The sequence below is a fragment of the Hyperoodon ampullatus genome (assembly GCF_949752795.1).
Source record: "Hyperoodon ampullatus genome assembly, chromosome: 20".
Taxonomy (NCBI): domain Eukaryota; kingdom Metazoa; phylum Chordata; class Mammalia; order Artiodactyla; family Ziphiidae; genus Hyperoodon; species Hyperoodon ampullatus.
Window position 1 is genome coordinate 3,421,168 of NC_136933.1, and position 12,125 is coordinate 3,433,292.

General features: G+C 50.2%; 1 protein-coding gene across 3 annotated transcripts in view; it reads right to left on the reverse strand.

The window, feature by feature from the left end:
* Positions 1–2,132: 2,132 nt before the first annotated feature.
* HGSNAT (heparan-alpha-glucosaminide N-acetyltransferase) overlaps positions 2,133–12,125 on the reverse strand; it is a gene marked incomplete at both ends in the record, with an annotated part of 45,360 nt that continues 35,367 nt past the window's right edge. For 2 of the 3 annotated variants that reach the window (XM_079726639.1, XM_079726638.1), the window contains 9 exons: positions 2,133–2,314; positions 3,206–3,318; positions 3,408–3,478; positions 4,077–4,154; positions 5,830–5,916; positions 6,979–7,105; positions 7,468–7,589; positions 9,752–9,867; positions 10,980–11,140. In XM_079726639.1, the coding sequence (XP_079582765.1) occupies positions 2,133–2,314; positions 3,206–3,318; positions 3,408–3,478; positions 4,077–4,154; positions 5,830–5,916; positions 6,979–7,105; positions 7,468–7,589; positions 9,752–9,867; positions 10,980–11,140 (1,057 nt within the window). The remainder of the gene's footprint in view (positions 2,315–3,205; positions 3,319–3,407; positions 3,479–4,076; positions 4,155–5,829; positions 5,917–6,978; positions 7,106–7,467; positions 7,590–9,751; positions 9,868–10,979; positions 11,141–12,125) is intronic. The other variant, XM_079726640.1, reaches the window with a different exon arrangement.

Sequence of the window (12,125 nt, forward strand, 5' to 3'; positions counted from 1 at the left end):
TCCTCAAAGATGACAGCTCTCCCCACGCGCACGCGCGCGCACACACACACATTAGCTCCAGATACACGCGAAATTTTACCTATGAAAAGCAAACCCACCACCCCATTTTGCTTTCATGCTTATTTAGCGCCTGCTCTGCACGGGCCACTGTGCCGCGCATGAAGAATGTGCCTTATCCTCCACAAGCTCACAGGCCAGCGTGGGAAACTGGTCATGTACCCAAATCACTGTCATACAAGGCAGAGAGCAACAAGTGCCACGAGATTGAGCCCCATCAGATATTACGAGAACCCAGAGAAAGAAAATATTACTTCGGGACAAGACTAAGAGATTACAGAAGGTGCCTTAGAAGCAGGGAGCGAATGTGATAGGTCAAGGGTCGATGGGAGAAAATTAAGGGGACTAGACAAACTTGGGGGCAGAGGGCAGCTGACGGGGCTGCAAGTAGCAGGCTGGGTCCAGGGGGCTGGTAGGGAGCCGAGAAGGTGTGCTGGGCTCAGCGGAGGTCGGCTCTACCTGCCAGCAAAGCTGTTCCAACTTCAGTGCACGTGCTTATAAGGAGGTGATGTGAGTCAAGCTCTGTTTAGGAAGTGTAACCTGGGGCAGTGGACAGTGACTTTACAGAAGGAGGGACCGAGGGAAGGAGGCCGGTTGAAAAATGATTCCTCTTGGCATCTGGGCAAGAGTAACAGGCAGTGACCGTGAGACCTGAGACGACTTGGCAATGGCTGAACGTGGGAAAGGGGGAGAGAGGAGGCGAAGCGGGCGAAAGAGTTTAATCTGAGAGACAGAGGGTCACCTGTCCGCAGAGCCGGGACCGTCCAGGCCGGAAAGGCTCGTGTTTGAGAAGAGAGCGGGGAGGGGGGAGCCTGGATGCTGGCGGACACCCAGGTGGACAGGTACAAGTTGGGATGAGAGTTCGGGTAGAGACGGGGTAGCTGGAAACTCACTATCCATGCAGGGTGATAGCTGACATCAGGGGACAGGTCGAAGTGACCCCGTCGCACCACGCAAGGATGCTCCAAAGTACAACCTATTGCCACATCTTCCTTCCACGTGGAATTCTCGCAGAAAATCCCCAAGTAGGACGCTGCAGGACGGGAGTGCCGGTCCTCTGTGGTCTCCTCCTTCACTCCTGAGAAACAATTCTTCAGTTTGGTGATTCCAAGCAGGAAAGCTGCCTCCACTGTGGAGGGTCATTCTGAAAAGAGTTACTCTGATGAGAGTTTTTTAAACTTCTCATTTATTTTGAAGAGTTTTCTGTAACAAAGTTATTTTTCTAAGGATTTCAGAAATGCCACCGATGTCTCCCACCCCATTGGGTCTCAGAGCTGGAGGGGAGCTGAGCGGGCAGCACCGTGTCCCTCGTTGTGAAGGGACCTGCCTCACGTCTGACCCGGCAAGGGCGCCACAGCAGGAGCCCGGCCGAGACCTTGAGCTTCTCTCTCTTCCTAGAGACAGAGGATGGCCTGGGGGACCAGCTACCACCCAGACACACAGACAGAAAGACAGACAGGCAGGAGGTGGGTGCGTAGAGAGACAGGTACATGCAAGGGTGGCTGGGAATAACACATCTACTGTTTCACTTGTTTTTCAAGTGAGGAAAAGGAGAAAATGGCTTCTGATAGAAAGGCATTTTTTTGGACCCACCAGTTCCTTACAGATCTGAAAGGAGATTACTTGGAATTTCTTGAAATACTAAACTGTACGTAACTGAAATATATTAGACTATGTTCACAGTCAGACACAACAGAAATGGTGGTATCTTGGTCGGCGTGGACCAGCACAGAAAGACAGTCTGCAGGAAAGAGGATCAGTAAGGTCAGACTTTAGGTGGTCACAGAAGCAAAATGGCCTGGTTAACTCCCTTGTGAAAAATTAAAAGAGAAATCCTTAGAATGAAGCTGCAAAGGCATCCATTTCTATAGAAGATGGAGAGAAAAGACAATTATGTTTCAGATGTCTGAGGCTCACGTACACAGAGTCAGATGAGCCACGTCTGATAATCAACCAGACTGAGCACGTCCGTATCTCCCCCAATAACCTGGAAATACGCAGTTTTATAACAAATGGCTCCTTTTCATGATGCCCCAGGCCCTGTCATCTGCCAGCAACACGTCTCAGCTGGGGCCTCAGATCTTCCAAAACACCTTCTTCTTATAGAGAACATAAGCGATGAGCACCCAGAGCGCAGTGGCAACTATGTTCTGAACGAGATGTTCCTTGTGTGACTGGTTGTCCCCCAGCCTCCACTGGAAGGGGAAGTAGTTGGCGAAGACCTCGTGGCCCACGTACACCAAGATCGAGTTCATTCCTGGGGAAACATAGCTGGTTATCGACTTAACTCTTGAAATTTGCCTTTAGTTCAGTGAAAAAAGAAAAAGTGCCTACTTGTTATTGGCTACGCCAAAAAATAAGTGATGCAAATCTTAGAGATTTGAGTGTAAACCTTATCCAAAAATTATTAGAAAACATTCCTTTGGTAAGTGTAATTCTGGAATACCAAATTTGAAAGGAAAGCCAGAATTATTAATTAATTAATTAATTTATTTATTTATTATTTTTTTTTTTTTTGCAGTACGCGGGCCTCTCACTCTTGTGGCCTCTCCCGTTGCGGAGCACAGGCTCCGGATGCACAGGCTCAGCGGCCATGGCTCACGGGCCCAGCCGCTCCGCGGCATGTGGGATCTTCCCGGACCGGGGCACGAACCTGTGTCCCCTGCATCGGCAGGCGGACTCTCAACCACTGCGCCACCAGGGAAGCCCAGGATTATTAATTTATATTCTCTACACAGAAAACTTGAGGACCAACGAGCGTTAACTGTTACTGGACTCGGGGCTGAAACGAGTCACTGAAGTCACCTGCTGTCTCTCGTCTCGGGCAGAACCCGTGCATCTCCGCGTGGTGTCTCTTAGGCACCGCCTGCAGGGCAGGGGGTTTACATGAGAAAGCACGGCCCTGTTTGTGGAGCTCGAGGGACTCGATGACGTGCCTGAAGCGGCCAGAGGGGTGCATTGATGACCCCACAACCTAAATGGTAAAACGGGGTGGCACTGCTCGGGGACAGGCCCAGCGACGCCCTGCATGGACCCCCTCGGACCCCCTCGGCCGGCACCTTGGACACACCCGGCGCCCGAGGCCTCTGGCCCGTCCGCTGGGTCCCCTCCTCCACGAGGCCTGGGGCCGGTTGGTGGGGGGACTCACCAGGGTAGAAGAACGGGGTTCCTGTCCACAGCCCCTTCACGTCCACAACGGGGTACAGGACCAGCAGGATGAAGAAGGCAAAGGAGCTCAGCGTGGTGACATAGGAGATGGACCTGGGGGACAGCAGGCGTCTCAGGGCTCCCGAGAGCACATCCAACGCCAGCCCGACCGGATGTGAAAATGACAGGCTTTCTGTACCTACCAGAGGTTTTTGTTTACTGGAATAAAGCCTTCATTTTCGGAAGCCTTTGTCAAAGCAACAGAAACAAACCCCTAGAAGCGGGGAGAAAGATGTTAAAGTTTTTTGCATCATCTCAAGAAACAATTGTGGTTCAAAACTGAAAAACAGGAGTGACTTAATTGCTTAGGGAAGGCTGAAAACTGCGCCCTCCGTTTTATTCTTTTAACTGGAAAAACATTTTTAAGATGTGTAACTAAAAATGTTCTCCAAAAACCTCTTTTCAGCATTACTCTGAGTTGAAGGTAAACGAACTGATCAACTGGACTGAATCCGTGGAGGAAACAGGACTGCCAGGTCAGGGGTGAAAGCAACAGCCAAGCTTATCTTTTGCCCCCCAGTGAACCTGTTATCATTGGCCTGGTCCTTCTGGCAAAGGTCCCCACCAGAACCCACACCTCCGCTCCATTTTCTCATATCTTCACTGACTTATTTATAAAGACATTTTCCTAAGAAAATCAACCTGAGAACTTAGGTGTCGAGACTTTTCCTCTCTGATATTCAAGTGAAGAATGTTACTGATGCGAAGTGACAGCTACTGTCTATCCCACGGCCGGTCACTAAACATTTGATGTCTTTGAAATGTGTATGTGTGAAGAGAAGGAATTTCAGTGAGGACCATCCGCTACTTACAAGAAAACAGCCCCAGGCAGCGAATCTGATCAGGATGCCTTTGGTTTGATCCTTGTAATACAGGAGTATTTTCCCTGCCTGGGGAAGAAAACGCACAGTATGACCAAGAGAATCGCCTACGATGTGTTCTTATTTTGTACTCATCCACTGCCTTAACCTCTCGACAGGCAGACTCACCTGCAGGCACTGAGGTTACAAGGGGATGCACGGTACCCCTGCCCTTGGCTAGTGGAGGCCTAGAGGCACAGGGACCACTGGGGAGGGAGGGAGGGAGGGAAGGGGATGTGCAGAGGAGGTACCGCCAGGCTGAGGATATGAGCTCAAAGCTGGAACAGTGTCTGGGCAGGAAGGAACAGCATGCACAGGAGTGTGTCACACGGGTGAAAATGCACAGCCTCCCCGAGGTGCTGCAGGTAATTCAGAAAGGCCGGGGGTGGGCAGAGGTGGGAAGGTGGGAGCAGGTAGGCACGAGCTTTCTCCCACAGGTGATGGGAGCCAAGGAAAGTCACTTTTCCCCCCCAAAGTGACAAGGGACCAGCTCAGGCTGGCCTGCCATGGCCCAGCCTGGCAGGGGTACAGAAGAGGGACAAAACAGCGTGGACCCAGAGGCAGGGAAACACTTTAAACACAGAAAAATCTGGACTTTGCATAGCCCCGCCCCCCTGAAAATTAGGAATTAATTTCTGAAAACGTCAGAGAAAGTGTTAATAATAACTCATAATAGCTAAAATTTATGAATGTCCCGGCCTTAGAACCTTATGTGAATTAACTGGTTCAGGTGCGACTACTTATTTAGGTGCCACTGAGTCACAGAGGGTGCAGTAACCCTCCCGGGATGACCCAGCTAGTAAGCGGGGTCAAGTCCAGGCACCGGCGCCGGTCTGTACTCCTCACCACCCACCCTCGGCTGCTCCTGCAGGCGCAGATTTACCTGGAGAGCATATGGCGGATTAAATGCATTTATGAATAAAAGCACCCAGTGTAAACTCTAAAGTGCCGCAGAGAGAAAGGCAGTATCTCTAAATAGGAAATTATTTAATCGCCAAAATGTATATGCTGTAGGCCTGCACTGTCCCACGTGGGAGCCACTGGCCACCTGTGACAATTTCAGTTTAAATTTAAATGACGTAAAATTAAAATCCAGTTCCTCCGTCAGACCAGCCACGTCTGAGGACTCAGTGGCCACATGGACAGCACACGCGGAGCATTTTTACCGTTGCAGAGGCCCCCCCAGGAGGCTGGACCCGGTCTTTCTCCTCCCCGTCATCTCCCCTCAAATAACAGTTTCAAACACCAGTAAGGAGAACTTCAGCAAGGAAAATCTAGACTGCTCAGAATCCTAACAAAACTGCATGTGAGAGAAACCAAGAACAACCTGTACTGACTCTGGCATAAAATAGGCATAACCTGAAACTGTGTCAACTGTACACATAAGGTGACAGGTGACCTTCCAAAGACTGCCAGCCCAGCAGGGACCCCTCTCAGCCAGGGGCTGCTGTGCACCCACTACCGAGATGAGCCATATGAATAACTTCTTTGGAGAATATAGGAATTATACCTAATTATTCGAAAGTGCTAAATTTTAGCAACCTCTGGTTTTGACAACCTGTCAAATACAAACAGAATTTATTAGGTCTGAAACACAGAAGATGTGCTTCCAGTTACTTATTTTAATCAAATGGTTTTTGGATTAGTAATGAATCAATAATCACGAACTGTCAGGAACACGCATTCTCATGAAATGAACAAATACCTGAACTCCTAAAAACGCCATCACGATGGAGTTGATGGTCCCCAGGATGCCTTCTGGGTCGTAGGCCACCTCGGTGTGATAAAGCACCTGACAGGGCAGGACAAGAAGGCGGGACTCACCCAAGGATCACAAAAAGCACACAACAACTCATAGACAAAATGCAAACTTGGATACACCCCAGTATTCAACATTTTTGGTTTTGCTGCAGAAATTCACTGCTAACTTATGGGGATGACGGGCAGAATACTTCTGGCCAAGAAAGTGTGTGGCATGTGACACTCTGGCATGTGACACTCTCCCCACACAGGAGACCGTGCTGGGCCCTGTGGCTGTGACACTACACGTCCCTAACCAGCTTCAAACACCACACATGACGCCTTCTAATTTTCAGGTTTACTCTTTGTGGCCAACCCTACTGTAACATCGACAGCTTCCTTTCTTCTTTTAAGGCAAATAATGATAAGAAAAATACCTTTGTATTATTTCATTATAAAAGAAATCATTATTGTAGAAACAGCAGAAATTTGGAACCAGTCATTGCAGTGGGTGCTGGAAGGCACCGCCCAGCTATCTGGCCCCCGCCTGCCCATCCCACCCCTTTTGCAACTAAAGCATCCACTCCCCCGGCTGCTAGACGTATTCATGGCCCAAAGCTCTCAGCAGCTTCTGGATTTGTCCCTGAAGAGAGTCGCCCCCTGGCCAGGCCGTCACATCCCACCAGGGATGTCTAGGGCCTGGTCCCTCACCCCACTGAGAACAACCCTGAGGGGCCGCCCCAGCCCCCAGGAGACCAGCGGGGGCCTGCGTGTGGCTGTCCCCACTGCCCCGTCCTGCTTCCTCCAGCCCCACACGTGCTGATCCCAAAAGCACTGCCTGACAGACCTCCCTCACGGGAAGCTGTCCCCATACCTGAGATGTACAAGAAAGCACCTTGCTGCACACCTGACACCAGGCAGTCTCACTTTAACAGCCAAAGAAACGTCTACACGCCGCCCACAACCAACATTAAACTGAAGTCTGTAAAGTCAGCCAACTTCTCGAATAAAACTTCCTTCCACCCGAGTCTGTTTCACGGACACAGTTCAGAGTTGGTTCTTTCCCTTCCTTCCCCTCAGCGTCCGGTTCCAAGTCGGAGCCGGGCTCACTCACAGCCGAGGAAGGATGCTGGTAAAGGTGATGGTCTCCCAGGAGCAGGCGGTCAATGTAGCCGGCAGCGCCTCCCGTGCAATTCGGATACTTGCCCCAATCTCCGAGGCCCCCGGGGCCCAGATAGCCGCTGGGGAAGCGAGAACATGCACTTCACCCACCAGACTTAGGAGCGGGGGGATGTACCCTGGTGACGTGGGTGCCCACAAAGAGCCGCAAACACCCACCAGCCTGAAGACCCCGGGGCGCCATGCACGTCCACTGCGGGGCCCCTGACTCGACGGCTGCCCGAGGGGTAAGGCGGGGGCCCAACGTCCGTCCCACCGACCCTGGAAAACCTCACAGAGACAGGCCTCTGTACACGTGCCCAAACCCCCTCCCACACAAGGGGAGAAGAGAGAGAGGAAGGGAGGTCCCAATGTGGGAAACCCGACAGCTGTAACCCAGGGGCTCGGACTTGGCAAAAAGGGGGTTCCCGCAGGGCTGGCTCACGTAGGGCATCCGGGAACAGGTAAGAAGAAGGTCAAGGCCAGCCAAACGCCTTCCAGCATCAGGATGAAGAGCCACTGGGGCCAGCTGGATGTGACGTCCAGCAGAGAAAAGCAGCTTCTCTCCTGCAGGGGCAGCGCATAAAAAACGTGAACTAAACGCAAGTGGAATGGGAAACAACACACAGTGCAGTACGTGTACTCAGAAAATTCTCTGTGACGCTCCTCTTGGCCTTTATGTTAGTAACACAAAATAGACGCGTGTTTATTCCATATGTGGTATGTGGTCCAGATGCTTCATCTCTATGAGATAGCACAGTAAAAGGCCAGTTAAGAAGAAATCAGTGGACAATTCCACTCCTATATCCAAGAGATCTGAAAAGAGATGTTCGTACAAAAACCTTGTACACAAATGGACATAGAATCGTTATGCGTAATATCCAGCAAGTGGAAACATCAAATATCCATCACCTGATGACTGAAGACAAAATGTGGTACATTCATAAAATGGAATATTATTCAGAAGTAAAAAGGAATCAAGTACTGATGGTATAACATGGATAAACCTCAAAACATATTCTGCTGAATGAAAGAGGCCAGACACAAAAAGCCACATATTCTATAATTCATTTCTATGACATGCCCAGAACAGGCAGATCTACAGACAGAGAGTAGATTAGGGGCTGCCTAGGGCTGGGGGGACCTGGGGCTGGAGAGTGGCTGGTACTGAGGACAGGGTATTTCGGGGGATAATGAAATTGTTCTAGAATGAGACAGTGGTGACGACTGCACGACTCCGTGAATATACTAAATATCCCTCAATTTTACGCCTCAAATGTGTAAGCTTTATGGTATGTGAGTTATATCTCAATAAAGCTATTATTTTCAAAAGAAATAAAGGGACTTCCCTGGTGGCGCAGTGGTTAAGAATCCGCCTGCCAATGCAGGGGACACGGGTTCGAGCCCTGGTCCGGGAAGATCCCACATGCCGCGCTGCAACTAAGCCCGTGTGCCACAACTACTGAGCCTGCGCTCTAGAGCCCGCGAGCCACAGCTACTAGGCCCACGAGCCACAACTACTGAAGCCCACGCACCTAGAGCCCGTGCTCCGCAACAAGAGAAGCCACCACAGTGAGAAGCCCGCGTGCAGCAACGAAGAGTAGCCCCCGCTCGCCGCAACCAGAGAAAGCCCACGCGCAGCAACAAAGACCCAACACAGCCAAAAATAAATAAATTAAATTAAATTAAAAGAAATACAGCTATATTTTAAAAGAGGAAAATAAAATTTAAGCTTTTGGAGCTCTTCTGGTTGAGGGAAGGAGAGGTGCAGCCCCCCACTCCTGGTGTCCCCCCAGCCCTGGGCTCCACTGTGGGACCTGGACGAGCCTCGCAGACCCTCCGGTGCCCCACAGCCAGCAAGATCAGGTTCACATGTGCACGTGGAGCCCCTGCGTGCCTTCCGTAGCCTACAGCAGAGGGCATGGGTGCGCCAGTGGGGGTCGGGGGGTGCGGTGTGAAGGAGTGAAGTGTAAATGCGCTCCAAGCACGTAAAACCAAGGGATCGTTACAGGAAAAACCAAGAGAACCTGGGATTCAGTGATGAATTTGCTAGTTACCCACACAGGAAGGGGCTGGACAACAAATACAGCTTTATTAACCTACTGTGAGGTAGGACCCCAAATGGAAGAATTTAAACATTTCCACCTGAAGTTTTACTTCCGTTGGGGGGAAAAAATAGTTGTCATCTGAGTAAACTCAACTCAGCAATTTATAATAAGACAGAAAGTAATTACAAAAGAGGTGAGATGCTCACATACTTCTTACAAAGAAGAAACAGGAAGCAGCCCAGGGCGGAACTGTCATCTCCTGGACCGACCTTGGCACTGCCCAAGTCAAACCTCCCTGCAGCATGTGTATAGACACTGAAATGTTCTGTGAGGTTTTTATGTATCTTTACCACCAGGAAATTGAAAAACTGGCAGTAATTCTCCCAAGAGGCTGGACCAGCCAACTAGAAGATGGTGATGTTATTTAATGCCATCACATTCATTTGGTTAATGGAAACTGAAATATGTGTTAAGAGGGTAGATCTCATGTTATGTGTTTTTTACTACAATAAAAAAAAGATTGATATAAAGACTAAATAAAAATAACTAATTAAAGAGAAAAAAGAATGTGTTTGACTGAGTTAAAGAGTCTTGTAATCTCTGGTACTGCACTCAAAACTAAAGAAAGTTCTAGCACCTAAACAGGGACCTCTCCCCCTTTTTTAATGCAGGGTTTCTCACCGAGGTGCAGATCTCAGGCACGGGCTTGGCAAAGAGCAGCTCCAACATGGCGACCACAAAGTAGGTGCCCCCGAGCCGCTGGAGCACGCCAGGGATGCGCGCCTTCTCCCAGGACACTGCGGGATGCACAGGGTACGGGGGTGTCAGCCAGCACTGCTCACTTCACCCCAAGACAACACCACTGTTTCCTGAGGGGGGAGACAGACTTCCATTGCACCTGAGGAAGTTAAGCTCCTGGAGATGGAAACACACGTGGTCAAGGGCCTGGCTCACACACGGCAGTGAGGCTGGGCTAAGAGCAAGGGTCCGGCTCGGTGTGGGGATAAAGCGCGGACGCCCTCGGCCCTGAAGCCCTGCCCCGCCCCGCCCCGGCCTTTCCCATCAGGAGTGTGGACTCAACTCACATCCAGCAGGAACCTGCAGACCCAGCGCAGGCTGCAGACTGTCCCTGCCCTGCAGGCTACGTGACTGTATCACTGCCCGAGGGTAACCCTGTAAGGACCCCCGCAGTGTGTCCTCCTGGGAGCAGCGGCCCTCTGTCGGGTGATCCATCGAATGGACTTTTCTGTGACCCCTTCCCTTAGCATCCCACCTCCTCCCGTCGCCTGAAGCCTTAGTGCTTCTTGCCTGAGGGGTTCACCTGGCACCTGCCTGGATAAGGACGTCTTCTTTCTGCTAATGACACTGTAAGCCCCTTGAGGACGGTGGCTGCTGCCTTCCCCGGTTCTGACACTGGTCCCCAGAACAGGGCTCACATCCTTCCCTCAGCTTTCCTGTCCCTCTCACGCCACTCAGTGACAGAGATGTCATACCTTTCCCGCAGCCCGGGGGCATTCAGGTGATGGCGAGGTGGACCCCTGAACAACAGCCTTACTGTGAAAGCTGATGCAACCAAAGCGGCAGGAGGGCGGCTCTGAGAACCCGTGGCCTGGTCTGGCCCCTGCTCTGACCTTCACTACACATGGACACAGCACCTCACTCTCCCGGCCCCGGGGTCTTCCTTTGTACGGAAGGGTTTGAGTGGACTTGGTGGCACCTCCCAGGCCTAAAATTCCAAGATAGTAATAATAATAATGCCCAAAGTCATACAAGCGTTAGATATACTTTTCTAGTAACTGTTCTTTTTGCAGGTACATGAGATGGAGAAACTGCATTTCTTTCAAATTCTAACACATCGTTTCCCTATTTCAACCTGAATACATTCTAACAGAGGGGAAAAAACACTTACGTGGACCAAGGCAATAATTGGGGTTCACAATGACGATTCCTATACAGATTAACAGGAAACTCCTCCACACAATTTTCCCCAGCAATCTGAATTTTGAGCATCCCCGCTGCAGAACGGAAGTCATTGACAGAAAGATCGAAGATCCCATAATAAACACAAACCTAAAAAAACAACAGCTATTACTAGATGGCCACTTTCAACTTTTTTGTCTCTATGTCATTAGTATTTTATAACCTACTACATAAGAGAAACAACATGTGATTTTTGAAAGAAACCGACGATTGAAACCACATCCAGTTTAGTGGTGGAGAATCAGGATGTTGGGCTGGAAGGACTGTGCACCTTCTCGTCCTGCCTTAGGGGGAGATCCTTCGGGACTGACTGCAGCTTCCATGGACAAGCCTTCCATCAAAGACAGACAAACCACTAGGTATAAAATAAGCTACAAGGATGTATGGTACAACATAGGGAATACCAATATTTTATAATAACTATAAATGGAGTGGACCCTTTAAAAATTGTGAATCCCTATATTGTACACCTGTAACTTATATAATATTGTACATCAACTATATGTCAATTAAAACAAAAGGAACTCCTCCCCCACTCAGATAAACCTGAGTTCACAGTAGCAGTGAAACACTGGGGACCAAAGACGCAAACCAGTGGCTGGTCCTGCCTATAAATGATGGAGGCAAGTTGCTCAAAGCATCTCAGCCAAAGACACAAAAGCCACGTTGTGCAGGGGCCAGAGTCCCTCAGCAGGGGAATGCTCTGGGCAGAGCAGGGTGTTCCACTATTATTTATTTTATTTTATTTTATTTATTTATTTATTTTTGGCTGCATTGGGTCTTTGTTGCTGCGCACGGGCTTTCTCTGGTTGTGGCGAGTGGGGGCTCCTCTTCGTTGTGGTGCGCGGGCTTCTCATTGCGGTGGTTTCTCTTATTGCGGAGCATGGGCTCTAGGCACACAGGCTTCAGTAGTTGTGGCTCGTGGGCTCAGTAGTTCTGGCTCATGGGCTCTAGAGCGCAGGCTCAGTAGTTGTGGTGCACGGGCTCAGTTGCTCCGCAGCATGTGGGATCTTCCTGGACCAGGGCTCGAACCCGTGCCCCCTGCATTGGCAGGCAGGTTCTTAACCACTGCGCC